The 18,158-nt window shown below is 45.6% G+C and overlaps 1 protein-coding gene across 1 annotated transcript in view; it reads left to right on the top strand.

The window, feature by feature from the left end:
- The first annotated feature begins 2,440 nt into the window (after positions 1 to 2,440).
- NOL6 (nucleolar protein 6) overlaps positions 2,441 to 18,158 on the top strand; it is a 54,169-nt gene continuing 38,451 nt past the window's right edge. Inside the window, exons 1-11 of the mRNA XM_060280382.2 lie at positions 2,441 to 2,460; positions 3,169 to 3,402; positions 4,367 to 4,483; positions 5,114 to 5,293; positions 7,456 to 7,624; positions 8,903 to 9,037; positions 11,806 to 11,969; positions 13,980 to 14,100; positions 14,582 to 14,640; positions 16,406 to 16,507; positions 17,487 to 17,602. Of these exons, the coding sequence (XP_060136365.2) occupies positions 3,169 to 3,402; positions 4,367 to 4,483; positions 5,114 to 5,293; positions 7,456 to 7,624; positions 8,903 to 9,037; positions 11,806 to 11,969; positions 13,980 to 14,100; positions 14,582 to 14,640; positions 16,406 to 16,507; positions 17,487 to 17,602 (1,397 nt within the window). The 5' untranslated portion in view covers positions 2,441 to 2,460. The remainder of the gene's footprint in view (positions 2,461 to 3,168; positions 3,403 to 4,366; positions 4,484 to 5,113; positions 5,294 to 7,455; positions 7,625 to 8,902; positions 9,038 to 11,805; positions 11,970 to 13,979; positions 14,101 to 14,581; positions 14,641 to 16,405; positions 16,508 to 17,486; positions 17,603 to 18,158) is intronic.

Here is an 18,158-nt window from a genome sequence, read left to right as displayed (position 1 = left end):
CACAAAAGAAGTCTCACCCAGCACCCATGTTGCAGTCTTTCCAGCACAATCCCAAACCATTTTTATTCACCCAATAATTTTATTATATTTCTTGACATTTCTAGTTCTACCCCCAGAACTCACCATTCAGTGAAACCTGGGACACCCAACAATAATTTGTTAGGCGTCTGAAAGAAATCTTAAGCGCTGGGTCCAGTGATATTAAATGGTCATAAGTTGAAATACCTAGAGAAATGGATTTGAAATGTACCCACCATATTGAAGCCAGTTAATTGGATGGAACAATTTCAGAGACGCAGAGCTCTGCAGCATTGTGCTGGATGTACTGGTTCATTAAGCCTACAGGCTGTTCTGAATGCAAGTTATAACTTACATAATTCATGTCATAATTGACATGAGACCAAGCACTTTGAAGAACAGTAAGCCACTTCTGGCGCGAGCCCCATATTTCACTTGCGAATAAAAGAGCTTGTGATTTCTTCTTTCCTCTCCCATCTTTGTGTCCTTTGTCTTGTGGCCTTGGGGCAGAGCTCATCTCAAGAGCTTACATCTGCTCCCTTATCAGAAGACAGAAGCCTTGTTCATGTGGCCTTAAGGGCCCTTGGCTGAAGCGGAACAGCCAAAGGTCTTTTGCTGATTGCCTCTTTTTCTTGAGGAGCTCATGCAGCTCAGTGCCCAGCATGGGGGTCAATCATTGCCCCTTCCCAGTTTCAGAAGTATCATTAGCGTCAATCTCTACACATACGTCCTCCTCTCACAACAGTCCTCCTTGGATTTTGTCTGTGATTTTGAACATGTTTGTCCATCAATCCTCTTCATCAAAAGTCATTTCTCCCCTCTGTGCAACCACAGATGCTTGAGCACATTCTTCCCAATGTGCTTCCCAATGAGTGTCTATTGTAGGATTGGGGTGTTGTTTTTGTGCTGCTTGTGCCTCCTACTCCCATCAGGTAGCTGATGGGTCTCAAACCCTCCATGAGTTACGGTAGTTAGTTACTTCCTCTGCATGCAACGGACTTATCTAACGGTCAAAAATCCTATGCCCCACAAATAATCCAGAGATGCATTTTAAATAAAAGGACACATTCTACTCCTGTAAAAACACACTGATTCCCAGACCGCCTGCACGCCGGACTTAGAAGGCGATTGGGTCGGATCCGGACCGCGGGCCTTAGTTTGCCTACCCATGCTCAAGGCCAGGGGTCAGCAAACTTTTTCAGCAGGGGGCCGGTCCCCTGTCCCTCAGACCTTGTGGGGGCCAGACTATATTTTGAAAAAAAATATGAACGAATTCCTATGCCCCACTAATAACCCAGAGATGCATTTTAAATAAAAGGACACATTCTACTCATGTAAAAACACGCTGATTGCTGGACCATCCGCAGGCCGGATTTAGAAGGTGATTGGGCCGCATCCGGCCCCCGGGCCTTAGTTTAGGAACCCCTGGTCAAAAAGGTGGATTCTTAATGTGCTCTGGAGGGAAGTAAGGGGCATATGGGGCTTGTAAACCTGGGAAGGAGGTAAACTTTTATCCTAAATCTCTGCTGCCTTGTGGGATAGTTTGGGAGAAAAAAAGGGTAAGAAGTAAACCCTACTACGCAAATCCAGAGTGGAGTCCCCAAGACGATGGGATGGCACCTTGTGCGCCTCCTTCTGGTAACTCCTGCAGCCAAGCTGGTGCCAAACATCTTGCTCTGCCCAGGACCTCCATGCACACTGCCCAGGCCTGCGCCTCAAGGAGGTCACTTTGGTGCTAACACAGAAGTTCGACTCCCTCCCATAGGCGCACTCCATTGTCTTTCGAGACAGATGGCGACCACAAGGCGCCTCCTACCTTCCACTAGCAATTCACTTTAAGATTGCCCCGTGTTTTTAGTCCTCCATCCTTCCCGGCTGGAAGAAAAAGAATAAGAGTTTGGATTTGATATCCTGCCTTATCTCCTGATATTCCATGCGTTTACACAAATATCAACACGACAGTAATTAAACAACAACAAAAACCGCTCCTTTTAGGGTCTTCTGAATCTGGGCAGAGACCCTGCCGACACCTCGTGCGACCCAATCACAGCAATACTAAATGCAGAATTTTTGCTACTGATTTCTGTTCTTTGCGGTGGGGAAGGATCTAATACCGGTATGTGTACCCGGAATTCCCCCCCCCCCCGCAAGCAGCGAGATGGGCTCTTCTTCTTGTTTTCTTTTCTCTCTGTTCCACCCAGCGGCGCACCGATAGAGACCGCTGTTCGGAAGGCGCTAGGCGCGTGCGCGTCGACCGTGGGCGTGGCCTCGCGGCCCTCTTAGTTCCAATTGGATGGGGTTTCTCTTTTTTCCCCCTCCCTCCTGCGTTTAGACTGTTTCGTCCAATCAGGAGCCATCCGGAAGCGAGCGGAGGCTGCTCCGGATTCCGCGTGGCTTTGCTTAGTTCCACCCACGTGGAATGCAGGAGGGACCAAGCAGAAGGTGGGTGCCGTGTAACTGGGGGGTGGGGGTGGATGGGGGGTGCGCGTAATCCTGAGGGAAATCATAAAGCTGTAGAATGGAAGCAATAACATTTTGTGTCGTGAGCCGCCTGTGATCTTCGCATGAAGGGCGGCGTGCAAAACTGTTGAATAAAATAAATTATTCGCTTGAATAACGGAACTTAGAGCGAATCTAAGTGGACAAGTCGGATAAAATAATAGGACAAACTGTCCCTGGTTTACTTTGATGGCATTAAAGAGAGGGGGGAATGATGTCGATTTAGTTTTAATATTGTTTATATTAAAACATAAGCGGTTTATAGAAAACTGAAACAACAGACAAGATAAACAAAAGTATTACAAATATTACAAAAATGCTAAGTTATATAGCACTTGGGGTTCAGTGTATCTTTTTTGCTGTAGAGAGTGTGTAAGTAGTCCGATAAGGAAGATCTTCACACATTCTTATCCAGCGACTGATTAAGTTTATCTTCACGTTAGTAGTAGATGTCCCCAGATCCCTTCTGCTCTCTTTACCCATCTGTTGGGGAGTTGACATATTCTGACAAGTTGATTCATGGAAACAATACAATTCAAAAAGGTCCTGCTTATTCAAGCGAACTTCTTAGCAGGCTTGTACCAAAAAATTAAAATAAAAGAACTGTGGGGTTACTTTCAAGGCTGATCTGTTTCCCTTTGGCCTCTGCAGATGTCTGAAGATGCAGAGAGAGAAGCAGGCATGGGAGACTCCAAGAGAGAAGAGGGGGAAGCTCTTGCCAAGGAAGGGAGACCACGAGGGAAGAAAAGGTCTCTTGTTGCCAAGGGCGTCCTGCAACCGGTGAAGCTTTGCAAGGCTGAACTATACAAGCCGCCCACCAACGAGGAGCTGACACGCCTGAAGGAAACAGAGAGCCTGTTTCATTCCAACCTTCTGCGCTTGCAGGTCAGGCTAACTTAGCAGGGTTAGTCCTTTTGTGGGCAGGTGTTGTGGGAGAAGGGTTCCTGTAACTAAGACAGAGCCCTTCGTTACAGTATTTGTATTTGCAAGCACCTGCATGGCACCCAGAGTTTTGCTTCAGTCTATGGGCTTCAATTTTTCCTGTGTGTTCAAAGAGTCATTAACTTCCTCCTGTTGAGTGCTTCTAAGATCTTGCCTAGCACTGGCTGCAGTCACCGGCTGAATATTCAAGACTCCTCTTTCTCCCTCGGTTCTCCAATTATGCTGCTTTACTGAGCTTCCTGTCCCATTTTGCGTAAAAACGCCAGGCTTCTAGTCCTCTCCTGCGAAGCTTTCTTTCTGCTGTTCTGTTTTACATCCTTCTCAATTCCTCTTAAGCTCTTCTTTCATTCTGAGCACAACTCAAAGTGTTGGTGCTGACCTTTAAAGCCCTAAACTGCCTCGGTCCTGTATACCTGAAGGGGCATCTCCACCCCCATCGTTCAGCCCATACACTGAGGTCCAGTGCCGAGGGCCTTCTGTTGGTTCCCCCACTGCGAGAAGCCAAGTTACAGGAACCAGGTAGTGGCACCCGCCCTGTGGCACGCCCTCCCACCAGATGTCAAAGAGAAAAACAACTACCAGATTTTAGAAGACATCTGAAGGCAGCCCTGTTTAGGGAAGCTTTTAATGTTTAATAGATTATTGTATTTTAATGTTTTGTTGGAAGCCGCCCAGAGTGGCTGGGGAAACCCAGCCAGATGGGTGGGGTATAAATAAAAAATTATTATTATTATTATTATTATTATATTACTATTATTATATTGTCTCACTGTTATTTATTGTTTTATATATCGTATTATGTAATGACCTGTTACCTCACTTTTGGGTTGTTAGTAATAGCAATGAAGTTAAACTTTTTTAAAGTGCCAATGTGGCGAGTGGCGCCTCTCCTTTCTCCCCTGTGCAGATCGAGGAGCTTTTAAAAGAGGTGACTCTCAAGGAGAAGAGAAAGCAGAAAATCGACTCCTTCCTCCGCGAAATCAATGCCTTGCTGAGCACAGTCCCAGAGACCCCGCAGAGAGACGTATGTCCAAGATGCATGTAGTTTTGCAACCCAGTCTTATGCATGTTCACTCGGAAGTAAGCCCCCTTACGTTTCATGGGGCTCGCTCCCTATTAAGTGCATTTAGGGTGGTGGCCTTTGTAGTTGAGGTGTAAACACTTGCTGCAATCTTGGCAGCTTTGTTTAAACCCAATAAACTGTGATTAATCCTAACAGTGGTTTGTTTGAAACAAGCTAACATCACAGCACGGATCATGAAGCTGGCTTCTTTTAACACATCATACTTAAGATTAGCCACGGTTTGGGGTATGGATGTAACACTGAACTGTAGCTCTTCAGAAGTAGGAGCTTCCAATCTCCTTGCTGCTACCCTAGTGGAGAAAGAGAGCTTAAACGTCCATGTGTGCATGCGGCATCAGACTGATTTCCTTCGCAGCAAACCATAGTTTATCATGGTATTCAAATGTGGCCACTGAAATGGACCCTTGTCCCAGCATTGTACGTCATAACTGTTAGTTTCTTCTTCCCCAGGGTCTCTGGCAAAAAGAGGCTTTTCCTACCTCTGTTCACTGAGATCATTTTTCACTGGCAGGCCGCATCCTATAATCGGGGTGTGCTTTAACCTTTTTCTTCCACCCTGTCTCCTTCTAGATCACCAATCAGTCCTGGCTTCCCAGTGGAGTGAAGGTCCCTCTCCAGCAGCTTCCTTTCTGCGTCAAGGGCCACTTTCGCTTCCTTCCCCCCTCTGAGGTGAAAGTGGTGGGGAGTTACCTGCTGGGCACCTGCATCAAGCCCGAGGTCAATGTGGATGTGGCAGTGACGATGCCCAAGGTTAGTGGCGCTGGCACAAGTGAGAGGCAGACCCAGAGCTGCTTAGCTTCAGCATTGTCTTCATTCCACAGGGCCAAAATTTGCAATAGGTTTTGTGTGTGTGTGTGTGTGTGTGTGTGCAGTGCACACCAACAATGGCACAATAATTTCTAGATTCAGGTAGGTAGCTGTGTTGGTCTGATGCAGTTGAAATAAATTAAAAAATTGTCCAGTAGCACCTTAGAGACCAACTAAGTTTGTTCTGGGTATAAGCTTTCGTGTGCATGCACACTTCTTACTTGGAAAATCAGTACAACCCAGACAGTTAAGAAAGCCCAACAGAGACTCCATTTCCTTAGAGTATTGCAAAAGAACAATGTCAATCAACATTTGATGATCTCCTTCTACCGGTCCACAACATACCTGCCAAGTTGCTGTCAGAGAAATAAGGGACCGGGCGGAAATAGCAGACCGGAAGTAGCGCTGCCGCCATTTTGGAACTGGGCGGAGCATGCTCAGAAGTGACTTTTGATGCTGCTTTGCCCAGTTCCAAAATGGCTGCCACACCAGAAGTCGCACTGCAGCCACTTTGGAACTGGGCAAAGCAGCATCAAAAGTCGCTTCTGAGCATGCTCCGCCCAGTTCCAAAATGGCCGCCGCGCCAGAATAAACCAGGGGAAAAAAATTTCCGTTTTTTCAGCTAGGAACAGCTGGAAAAACGGAGATTTCCCGGGGAAAACGGGACACTTGGCAGCTATGGTCCACAATAGAAAGTGTCCTTTCATACTGCATCACGGTGTGGTACGCTGGCTTGACATCAACGGATAAGAAGTGCCTACAGAGGGTGGTGAATACAGCACAAGATATTATGGGCTGTCCCCTGAATCCGCTGGATGACATCGCGGAAGACCGTTGCCTCAGGAGAGTGAGGCAAATTCTTAGGGATGATTCAAACCCAGTCCAACACTTTTTTGATCTCCTGCCCTCGGGTAGAAGACATAGAAGCATGATTACCGTGTTTCTCATATTATAAGACACGTCTTATATTTATTTTTTCCTCAAAAAAACACACTATGGCTTATTTTCAAGGGATGTCTTATTTTTTTCCTCCTCCTCCTGCCGCGGCCGGCATTGCTGCTGCTCCTATCACTATGTCTTATTTTCGGGGTATGGCTTATATTCCTTGAATGCTTAAAAATCCTGCTATGGCTTATTTTATGTGGATGCCTTAAAATATGAGAAACAGGGTAGTCACACCAACAGGGTAAAGAACAGAACTGACTTCCGGGTTTGGTGGGTGTGCGTCAGTAAATGAGGCGAATTAAGACTAAGAGAGGGACACAGGTGGCGCTGTGGGTTAAACCACAGAGCCTAGGGCTTGCTGATCAGAAGGTCGGCGGTTCGAATCCCCATGATGGGGTGAGCTCCCGTTGCTCGGTCCCGGCTCCTGCCTACCTAGCAGTTCAAAAGCACATCAAAGTGCAAGTAGATAAATAGGGACCACTCTGGCGGGAAGGTAAACGGCGTTTCCATGTGCTGCTCTGGTTTGCCAGAAGCAGCTTTGTCATGCTGGCCACATGACCCGGAAGCTGTCTGTGGACAAACGCTGGCTCCCTTGGCCTATAGAACGAGATGAGCGCTGCAACCCCAGAGTCGGACACGACTGGACCGGATGGTCAGGGGCCCCTTTACCTTTTAAGACTAAGAGAGCTGAGTGGGGGGTGCTTGTGTAATCTCACTGTATACAAGTTGTACAAGTGAAAATAAAGTATTTCAGTTTCTTCAGATACCGAAAGCTTATACCCAGAAGAAACTTAGTTGGTCTCTAAGGTGCTACCCTGCTTTCCCGAAAATAAGACATACCCATAAAATAAGCCGTAGCAGGATTTCTAAGCATTTGCGCAATATAAGCCATACCCCAAAAATAAGACATAGTGATAGGCGCAGTTCTGGAGGGCGCCAAGGAAGAGGCAAGGCTGGACACGTAATAAAAATAAGACATCCACAGAAAATAGCCCATAGTGTGTCTTCTTGAGGAAAAATAAATATAAGACAGTGGCTTATTTTGGGGAAAACACGGTACTGGACAATTTTTTAATTTTTTATAATAATTTCGTTTCGAAAAAATGTTTTTGTAAGGGTATATATTTTATAGGGCAATCCCTCTTTGTTATTGCTGTTAGGAGATCTTCCAGGACAAGGACCACCTAAACCAGCGCTACCACCGCAAGAGGGCTCTCTACCTCGCCTGCTTGGCCCAGCACCTGTCCAAGAAGAAGCTCTTTGGGGCCGTGAAGTTTGCCTACGTCAACGGCAACCACCTGAAGCCGGTCGTGCTCCTGCAGCCGCAAGGTGAGGGTGGCTTTAGGCCTGCTCCTTGATCCAGACCCCCTTCCTTTTTCTTTGCCTCCCTGTAATAGAGCACCAGGTTTAGGCAGAAAAATAAGTGATGGGTTCTGGTGGGCTGAGCAGGAGCCCGTCACGTGATGCTGCAGTGTAAGAGGCTGCTGCGGTTTGATTGCATAAGGCTGCATCTTAAAATGGGTTAGAGTGAGTGAGTGCTGCAAGACTGGGGGCAGGTTATGATTCGTTAATTCTGGTTTATTTCTTTAGTTGCGCCTATAGCTCACCTTTTCCTCCAAAGAAACTCAAGGTGGTGTACAGGGTTCTCCCCCTCCTCCTTGAATCTTTGCTGTGGGGCAGGCTAGGCTGAGAGGTACAGTGGTACCTCGGTTTATTAACACAATTCGTTCCGGAAGTCTGTTCATAAACTGAAGCGTTCATAAACTGAAGTGAACTTTCCCATTGAAAGTAATGGGAAGTGGATTAATCTGTTCCAGACGGTCCGCAGAGTAACTTAAACTGAAGCGTTCATAAACTGAAGTGAACTTTCCCATTGAAAGTAATGGGAAGTGGATTAATCCGTTCCAGACGGGTCCACAGAGTACTCAACCTGAAGCGTTCATAAACTGAAGTGAACTTTCCCATTGAAAGTAATGGGAAGTGGATTAATCCGTTCCAGACGGGTCCACGGAGTACTCAACCTGAAGCGTACTTAACCCGAAGCATGGGTGTAATTGGTTCCGGAAGTCTGTTCATAAACTGAAGTGTTCATAAACTGAAGCGAACTTTCCCATTGAAAGTAATGGAAAGTGGATTAATCCGTTCCAGATGGGTCCGCGGTGTTCATAAAACGAAAATTTGTAAACCGAGGTGTTCATAAACCGAGGTTCCACTGTGGTTACTGGCCCAAGGTCACCCAAGGAGCATCATGGCCAAGCAGGGATTCAAACCCAGGTCTCACAGGTCCTAGTCGGATGCTCCAACCACTACTCCACACTGTCTCTCTTCCTTGTAGCTCGCCCATCTCTGAATGGTCAGGGGTGAATTCAGAAAACATTACACAAGTGCAAGATTATAATGGAATCATGAAATAAAACCACAAAGCTAGCCAATAAGGAAGTTAGCAGTGCAAGAGGGGGGAGATGTCTAGTTCGCCAACGGCCTCCTGGGTAAAGGGGCTCGCTTTGAGGGAGGGAGATGTTCTTAAAAGTCTTGGCCTGGGTGCCTTCTCCTTATCGACGCTCCTGGCTTGCCTCTTGCTCACCCTGCTTCGTGGGGTTTTCCCAGGGAAAGACATGAAGTTGGTAACTGTCCGCCTCTACGCCTGCCCAGCCCAGGGCGTCTTCAAGCCCAGTCGCCTGCACCCCAGCAAGAACAACGTCCGCACTGCTTGGTTCACGGAGAAGCGTTCCCCTGTGGCAGGTATTATTATTATTCTATGTATTTATTTATTTATACACCACCTTTTTCCGCTGATGGGGGCTCAAGGAGGCTTATGCTGTGTGTACTGCTGTACACCCATAAAAAAATTCATGCACAGGCGTCTTCCAAAAACCCATCCCAAACTCAAGCCCCAAAAGTCCCATGTCGATCTGCAAATGGTAACGGGCAGGATCGTGAAATCTGGAAGCCCCTTGTCATGAACCGGCACATGGGCAGTGGATACAGATTCAGTCGTTCTGACTCAAGGGATGAGGCAGTTGAGCAGCTCGGCAGCTGTATCCAGGACTGAGCAGCCCTTTTTAGGATCCACTCTGCTCACCCCCAAAATGGGGAGGGGCTAGTAAAGGTGCCCTGAACATAGTCTGTCTCCCTTTTTCCCTGACTGCATTACCGCACCCAGTGAGGTCACCACCCAGCGGTCGTAAAAGACAATTCAACTTTTTTTTTCAATCTTACTCGGCTACAAGTGATTGCCGAAGAAGAAGAAGACAAAAAAAAAAACAGGAACAGCTAAAAACGTAGGAGAAAAAACAATCGCCAAAAAAACCAATTAAACAGTAATAGAATTAACTATGGATAGATAAGATAGATTAAAAACTTGCAGCTTGTCACAACAAATGCAGCATGGCACCAGCTCCCTCGTTAAAAGCAAGCCAGTTCCCATAAACCTGTTGGAACAAAAAAGTCTTCACCTGCCTGCGGAAGGAGAGCAAGGAGGGGGCCAATCTCACTTCTCTAAGGAGGAAGTTACAAAGTCTGGGAGCCACCACCGAGAAGGCCCTCTCTTATCCCCACCAAGCATTCCTCTGGGGGTGGCAGGACCAAGAGAAGGGTTTTTCCTGAAGATGGCAAAATCTGGGCAGGTTCATATGAGGGAATATGGTCTTCCAGGTAGCCTGGACCTAATAATAATAATAATAAAATAAATAAATAAATAAATTAAATTATACCCTGCCCATCTGGCTGGGTTTCCCCAGCCATTCTGCACCCCAGCAGACCTAAGCTGTAGCTATGCTTGGAGAAGAAGTGGGAAGGGAGGAGGATGTGCTTCTTGTCATTGAAATTCTACTCAATATTGATACAGAGTAGATGCCAATGTATAGTTAGCAGAGTAAAACTTAACACGTTGCTGGATTCCCCAAAAAAAGACCAGAGGCAATTGTATTTCATCCAGCAGCGCTTTACTGCTCCCGAAAGCAAATGAGCATCATGGTTACAAATACAATACATTCAGGATTGGCCCTGTCCATAAGAAGTCCAGTTGCAGCAGACTTAACTTAAACTTACAGTAACTTATAATAAGACTAAAACTTAACACTAAGCATACAGTGGTACCTCGGGTTACGAACGCGATCCGTTCCGGATCGCAGTTCGTAACCCGAAAAGTTCGTAACCCGAAAACGGCGTTTTGCGCATGCGCAAAGCGCTATTTTCGCGCTTTGCACATGCGCAAATGCGCGCGTGCTTCTGCGCACGCGCAAAAAATACTTCCGGGTTTGCGCAGTTCGTAACCCGGGTTGTTCGTAACCTGAGGTGTTCGCAACCCGAGGTACGACTGTACTATGTACAGAATACCACACCGGAAGGAAGGGAGATAGAAAGAGAAAGTGAAACCCAGGTTCCTTCTGGCCTTATTATTATTGTCAGCATGATCTTGACAGAAAGAGATAACAGGACCAGTTTAAGCTTCTCTGAAGGAATAACCCAAACGTCATGAACATTCTGCTTGCTTCTTTCACACAGAGAAGCTTCCAGAACCCTCCTGAATTAATTAGAATAGGAAAGATTTCTATACATCAGATCAACACTTTCTGCACTAAGAAATGCAAGCTGACACTTCTTCCTACCACGCGTGGGTCAGTTACTGACTTTGCTACCACAGCCAAGTGCCGATGGCCACAAACTTGGCCTGCTTTCAGAGGAGGTTGGATGCTTCACGGCAGAGCAGGCTATCGTTGGCTACTAGCCATGATGATGTAGCACAGTTGGAGGCAGTATGCTCCGTGGTGGCTGAGATGCTAGGGCTTCAAGGCAGGAGGCCAGCTGTAGCCTGACCTTTGCCTCAGGAATCAAAGGGTCCTATTTTCTTTATTTATAAAACCTGCTTATATACTGCTGATTCATAAAGAGAAGTGGCTCAGAACAACTGTACATAGAACCATGCAATGAAATCCCTATGACAAGGTTAAAATTGGATAACTCTTGTGGAGAGATGTATTCTTAATTAAGAGGCATTCTTAATTCCCCGTGTAAGCCTGACGTGATGGGAAAGTTTTCATCAGGAGTTTAAAAGTTGAAGCAGAAGGCGACTGCTGAATTTCTAGTGGTAGAGAGTTCCGCAGGACTGGGCCAATGACACTAAAGGCTTGGTTCCTTATTGTCAGATGAGCCTCACCAGCTCGGGGAACGACCAACGACGCTCCTGTAGATAGTCTCAGTGATTGAGTTGGCGTATAGAGGTTCAGGTGGCCCCTATAGTATGAGAATTTGGGTGGTCTTGGCCTGGCCCTGTTGGTAATAACTGTTGGTGTTTCCACCTTTGATGAACTTGTGAATTCCTGGCTAATAACCCACCTTCTAAGCTACACAGAAAGTTAGCCAGAGTGTCTCCATTTTAGACTTGGATGTTGTGTTTCTGCTGTTGGGTTCTGGGTGGTTTTATGCCAGACAAGAAGGCCGCAGCTGACGGCGTCCGCCATATTTGTTCGACATGGACCGGTGGTGATCTCCTATTCTGCCTTTCCTAGGAGCCTCCGAGCCACCAACACCACACTACAACAACTCCATTTTGTGGGACCTGGTCCTGGAGTCCAGCCTGCTCTTCCTCTCTGAGGCGGCCCATGACTTCCAAGGCATGCGAGACGGGGTGTCTCTCCTCAAAGTGTGGCTGCGCCAACGTGGACTTGACCGGGTAACTGGGCCCTGGCACAATGGAGGGGGGGGGGAGACCTGGGCCTCCTTGTCTCCTCACCCTTGAGCAGCCTGGCTGTTGTGACAAGACCGTGTTGTCAACTGCCCTGAGATCTACGGGTATAGGGCAGTATACAAATTAGTAAATAATAATATTAATAAGACTGGTGAAAGTGCTGCCTGGCTAGTCAGATTTATATCAGAGGAATGCATTTGAGGCACATTACAGAAGTTTCTTTTTTTATTTTTTTGAATTTAATATCTTTATTAGATTTAAAACCAATATAAAACAAAACAACCATCTAAAATACAAACAAAATCAATACATAAATAAATAATCACACAGTTTCAAACAAAACTTATTCCATCTTCTCCAATATATCATCAGCTTGTCTTATACATCTTCCATTCTGTATTCGTATCTTCTTTTGTGAGTCGACTTCCCCTTCTCTTCCATCCTGGCTATCAAATTGTTTATCTTCCTACTGCTTCCATTAACTTTCCTCCTGGGAATACTATAAAATGTTGGTTTCAAATCCAAGTTCTTTTAAAAATATTCCAAATTTTTCCCAATTGTCATTAAATTTTTTATTTGAACCGCCCCTAATCGAATTCGTTAAATCAATGTAACCGATTAATTTTACCTGCCAATCTCTAATAGTGGGTGCTTCCTTACTTTTCCATAATTTTTCGCTACTGAGTATAAGAATATCTCTTCATCCTTTTTAGCCACTTCCTCTTCAACCATTCCTAATAGGAAAGATTCTGGAGTCTTTTTTATATTATATTTAAATATTTTCTTTAATTCTTCTAATACTCCATTCCAAAAAGATTTTATCTTTGGGCAATGTCACCAGATATGTAGGAACGTACCTACTTCCCTTTCACACCTCCAGCAATGATTATCTGTATAAACACAGAAGTTTCTGTGTTGGATTGCTGTGGCCTATTCTTTTTGTTTTTAAAATACCTTTTGCAGATTTTTCGAAAGCTTGCTATAGCCTTTTCAACTACATCTTGTTTATTTATTGGATTTATATTCTGCCCTTCCTCCTGAAGCAGCCCAGGCTTGCAAACACATCTGTAGCGAATCAGGTTTTTTTATTTAAAAAATTAGTCTAAAAACACCCACTCATCCAGTGACCCCAAGTTTGCGAGGAACACCTTCCTTGAGCCCAGAAATGCCTGGATAAACAGGAATGCGGTTCAACATAAAGGGTGGAAGATGGAGCAAGCTTGTTTCCCACTGCTCCCGAGGGGATGAGCTGAAACAGAAAGGAGATTCCGACTAAACATTAGGAAGAACTTTCTGGTGATAAGAGCTGTTAGGCAGTGGAGCAGGACTCTCTCAGAAGATGGTGGACTCCTTCAATGGAGGTTTTCAAACTGAGGTTGGAGGCCTCTTGCCAGGGATTATTTGTATAAATTAGGCTGCTGCTTTTATTGTTGCAGCAACTATTGCTTCAGTTTATTAGCCGTGTGACGCACGAGTCTCCAAGCGCCCTTCAAAATCTTAAAAGCATGAGGCGTGATATAAGAATCAGAAAAAGAACATTGCATTACTACAGTGATAACCGGTAAAGACTGGGACCAAATAAAATAGCTGCAAAAACGTCAGCAGCGAAGGCGTCTCCAAACACCAGGCATCTCCAAACTTCGGCCCTCCAGATGTTTTGGACTACAATTCCCATCATCCCTGACCACTGGTCCTCTTAGCTAGGGATCATGGGAGTTGTAGGCCAAAACATCTGGAGGGCCGCAGTTTGGGGATGCCTGGACTAGACCATGCGAAAAATGAACACAATATTTTGGCTGCGGTTCATTCAATTTCAGCTTTGTATTCTTGTTATAAAAAAGCACGCCTAGACGTTCCGTTCTGGTACCCATAACCTAGCTTTAAGGTGCCATTCAGCTCCTTGCTTTCTAACACTGGGTGGCTGGACGATTTGGGAATCTGCAGCACCTTGTGCCAACTTTCATGTATTGTCCATTTCTTCCCCTTCCCCCCCAGGGCCTTGGGTGCTTCAATGGCTTCATGGCTTCTATGCTGGTGGCGTATCTCTTGGAGCAGCACAAGATCAACAAAGTGATGAGTGGATACCAGGTGTTGAGGAACAGCCTTCAGTTCTTAGGTAAGCCTAGTGCACTTTGGCTCTGAGGTGGGTGGTGCTTAGATCTGAGCTGGTTTGTGGGGCTCCCTGCCTTTCCGCCCTTGATCACAGACCGAGCCACCCATTTGGCAGAATAATAATAATAATAATAATAATAATAATAATAATAATAATAATAATATCTCCCTGGATTTCAGGCTGGTGGCAGCAACGTAACAGCATTTTTGAATGTTTCTCCTCAAGACCTGCTTCTGAGCTTCCTGTTGGGACATGTTGTTGGGTACCGTGAGGGCAGGATACTGCACTAGACTAGACACTAAGATCACACCTGTTTTCATCCTGAGAGGTTTGGGGACAATCAGTGCCCATCTCAGCTGTTATTTGGGGTCTCCGTAAAGGTGCCCTCTCCCTTTCCCAACCTCTGCAAGGAGACTGCAGTTTCACAATCTCCCAGCAATTGTGTGATCCTTTCCCCCCACGGGTCTGTCTTCCTTCCTTCCAGCTGCCACAGACCTCAGTACATCTGGAATCAGCCTTTCAAAGGATGGAGTTTCCTCACAGGTAAGAGTGTGCGCTTTGGGGTACTTGGGGTTCCTGGTCAGGGCAGAGGCGGTGGGGGGCTCAGCCTCTTGTTTATTATTACAGCTGTATTCCACCTTCCTTCCAAGGAGCTCAAGGTGCCAGGCATGGCTATCCCCTCATCCCTTTGTATCCTCACAACAACCCTGCGAGGTTGTGCATTCACTTTCCGTGCTAGAAGCTGCTACCCCCACCTTTTGAATCTCAATGCTTATATTTTATGGAAAGGTTTTCAGTGAACAAATAAAGAAATGGGGGGGGGGAAACAAAACAAAAACATAAAGGTGCTTAAAATTAATACAACACAATATATAGGTAAAATTAATACAACACAATATATATAAGTAAGGTTATTATTCCATTGAACATACAATTATTAACAAGCCACCATAGTTTTTATAAATGGCACTCCTACTGTCATCATATTTATCCATACACAATCTGTGTCCAAAAGCAATCTCTTTGTATGTTATAAGAGTTGCCGTATCTTCTATCCATTGATCAAAGGATAGTAGTAGTACCCTGTTTCCCCTGTAGTCATAAAGTAAGCCATGGCAGGGTTTTTAAGCATTTGAGAAATATAAGACATATCCCGAAAATAAGCCATACTTCCGCGCCATGGAAACCAACCCCCACAGAGTCACTCCATGCGGCTGGCACTGCAGGAGCGCGATCAGCTGTGAAGATGCGCTCCAAGAGCTCCGCTTAACAGCTGATCGTGCTCCTGCCTTGCTGGCTGCATCCCCGCGCTCCGCCTTCTCGTCCACCGCCGTCCCTGCCGCTTCCGTGCTTGCCGCCACCGCGGGGCTCACTGCTTCTTCCTTGCCTGGCCCGGCCAAGGAGCTTGGAGCGCCCTGCAGCAGCGGGCGGAGCGCCTGAGCCAGCGGCCTCCGCGTGGCCCGGCCAAGGACGCCTGCCACCCGGAACCGGTGGCTGCTGCAGCGCCGAGCACTCAAGAGAGCCCAGCAGCGCCCTGAGCCGTAAAAACCGTACCAGTAATTAAAAAAAAAATAAGACATCCCACGGAAAGTAAGCCACCCTGTGTTTTTTTGAGGAATAAAAGTTATAAGACGGTGTCTTAAAAAAGGGGAAACATGGTAGTAGTAGTGGTAGTAGTAATGATAATAATAAATAATAATAAAGAATAATTTATTATTTATAAGCCGCCCATCTGAGCGGCTCCCAACAGACTATTAAAACACAATCAAAGATCAAACATTAAAATCTTCTCCAAACAGGACTGCCTTCAGATGTCTTCTAAAAGTCAGATAGTTGTTTATTTCCTTGACATCTGATGGGAGGGTGTTCCACAGGGCAGGCGCCACTACCGAGAAGGCCCTCTGGCTGCTTCCCTGTAACTTCACTTCTTGCAGGGAGGGAACCGCCAGAAGGACCTCGGAGCTGGACCTCAGTGTCCGGGCTGAAGGATGAGGGTGGAGACGCTCCTTCAGGTATCGATAGAAGGATTGTCTTTCCAGTGAACCAGTATCAAGTCTTTTGGCAGACCTAAGGGTGCAAAGAGCCCATCTATGTTGACAAAGTGTCAAACCCCGTATAATGGGTATGTGGTTTAGGATAATACCGGTATGATCACCTGGCATTTTTATTTTCTCCCCCAAATTTATTTATACATCCTGATGCTTTTCTCCAGAATTTTGCAAGCACCAGCCATTGCATAAACTTAAGTTTCAAAGGATCATTTTCCTTGTTATGCCTTTTTAATCCCAGCTTTGTCCTCTTCCTCTAGCCTACCCTGGAGGACTTCCACGCAGCGTTTCAGGTGGTTTTCGTGGACCCTTCTGGGTTGGTGAACCTGTGCGCAGACATGACGGCCTCCACATATAAGCAGGTAAATGAGGTAGCGGTTTAGCCCAGCGTTCCCCAACGTGGTGCCCTCCAAATGTTTCCTATCAACCCCAGCCAGTTCAGATTTACTGGAGGAGAGGAGAGGAGAGGAAGCTTCTCTGTGCCGCCAAAAGGCCTTGTTACGAATTCATTGGAAAACTGCCCCGTGTATTCATGTCACTTACAACCAGCTCCTCGTCGTTTGCATAATCCTGGAGTGAGAAACAGAATTAAAAATACAATAAAGCAATATTTCACCAAAATTTAACACCCTCAAAGGTGTTGATAAAAACCTTGGGATATACAGCGATGGCAAAACTGATGGCAGTGATAAGAGACACAAATTTAGAATCCTTTAAAGAAGTCTGGAAACTCTTTCTAATCTGTTTAAAAAGTTATTTCTCGTATGCGATGGCCTAGGCAGGGTTTGAAGCGTAAGAAAATAGCAGGATATATTAAGAAACGGGTTAAAGAGGATGAAATTAGATAAGACGGAACCTTTAAAAGCAATTGTATGTAATTTGAGTTAAAAATATCGATGTTGGGTGAGTGGAAGTCATGAGTTTTGTTGAATTGGAATATAACAGTTGAGCAACAGATATAACTTTCAATATGGAAAGAGAATAAATTATTATTATTATTATTATTATTATTATTATTATTATTTTAAAAAGAAATTCAGCCTAGTGTAAAAACAGACGGCATGCCAGTGTTGTGGGGTAGGCTGAGAACGAGAGAGTGACTTGGGCAAACGGGGAATTCGAATCTGGGTTTCATGTTATTGTCTACCTGCTGCTCTGCTTTGCTCTTTGCAAATGGACCAGGGAAGCCAACGAGCCAAGAGTGTTTGCACTGGCCGCTTAGGGGGTAGTGTGTGGAGCGGTTGATGCCTAAAGAGACAGAAGGAGGCAACTACATTGTGGCCTGGAATTGACTCTTATCTCTCCACTTCCCTAAATAAGTGCGTTTTTGCTCTCCCTTAGATCCAGTTTGAAGCCAAGAACTCCATGGAGATTCTGGACGACAAAACGATGGATGGGTTCCATTTGCTGCTCATGACCCCCAAGCCTCTGATCAGAGCCTTTGACCACGTGTTCCAGTACGTTCTCTCCATTAGAATATTTCTTTCTTTCTTACGTTTACACGCCACTTTTTCTTCTAAGGAGCACAAGGTGACCTCCTTCTCCTCATTTCCTCCTTACAACAAGTGTGTGAGAGAAGTTGGGCTGAGATACGGTGACTGGCCCAGTGAGTTTTGTGGCCGCATGGGGATTCGGACTCCAAGCCTCTCAGGTCCTAGTATTTTACTAGAAACCAGAGCCCTTGGGGGGGGGATTTAAATGGAAATTCCCTGGGGTCAAAAAAAGGTTTATGTATGCCATTACGGCTGCCTGTGTTTTGTTAGCACAAAAATGGAACCAAAGAAGAATGGCAACTTAAAACTGATGGAATATGCGCAGCTTGTGGATCGAACTACATTTATAGAATAAGAGAACAAGAATAACATTCATTTAAAGAAGATTGGAAAATGTTTCTTGAATATATGGGGGGGAGTTGTGTACACTTGAAAACGTCAGCAGCTTTAAGATAAATTCAACAGTGTAAATAAGTTTTGATGGAAGCAATAATGGAATACTGAATGGTTTAGTTTGAAT

Source organism: Zootoca vivipara, chromosome 10 (assembly GCF_965207765.1).
Source record: "Zootoca vivipara chromosome 10, rZooViv2.hap1.1, whole genome shotgun sequence".
NCBI classification, from domain to species: domain Eukaryota; kingdom Metazoa; phylum Chordata; class Lepidosauria; order Squamata; family Lacertidae; genus Zootoca; species Zootoca vivipara.
The sequence above is the reverse complement of the archived record's forward strand: the minus strand, read 5'-3'. Positions and strand labels throughout refer to the sequence as shown.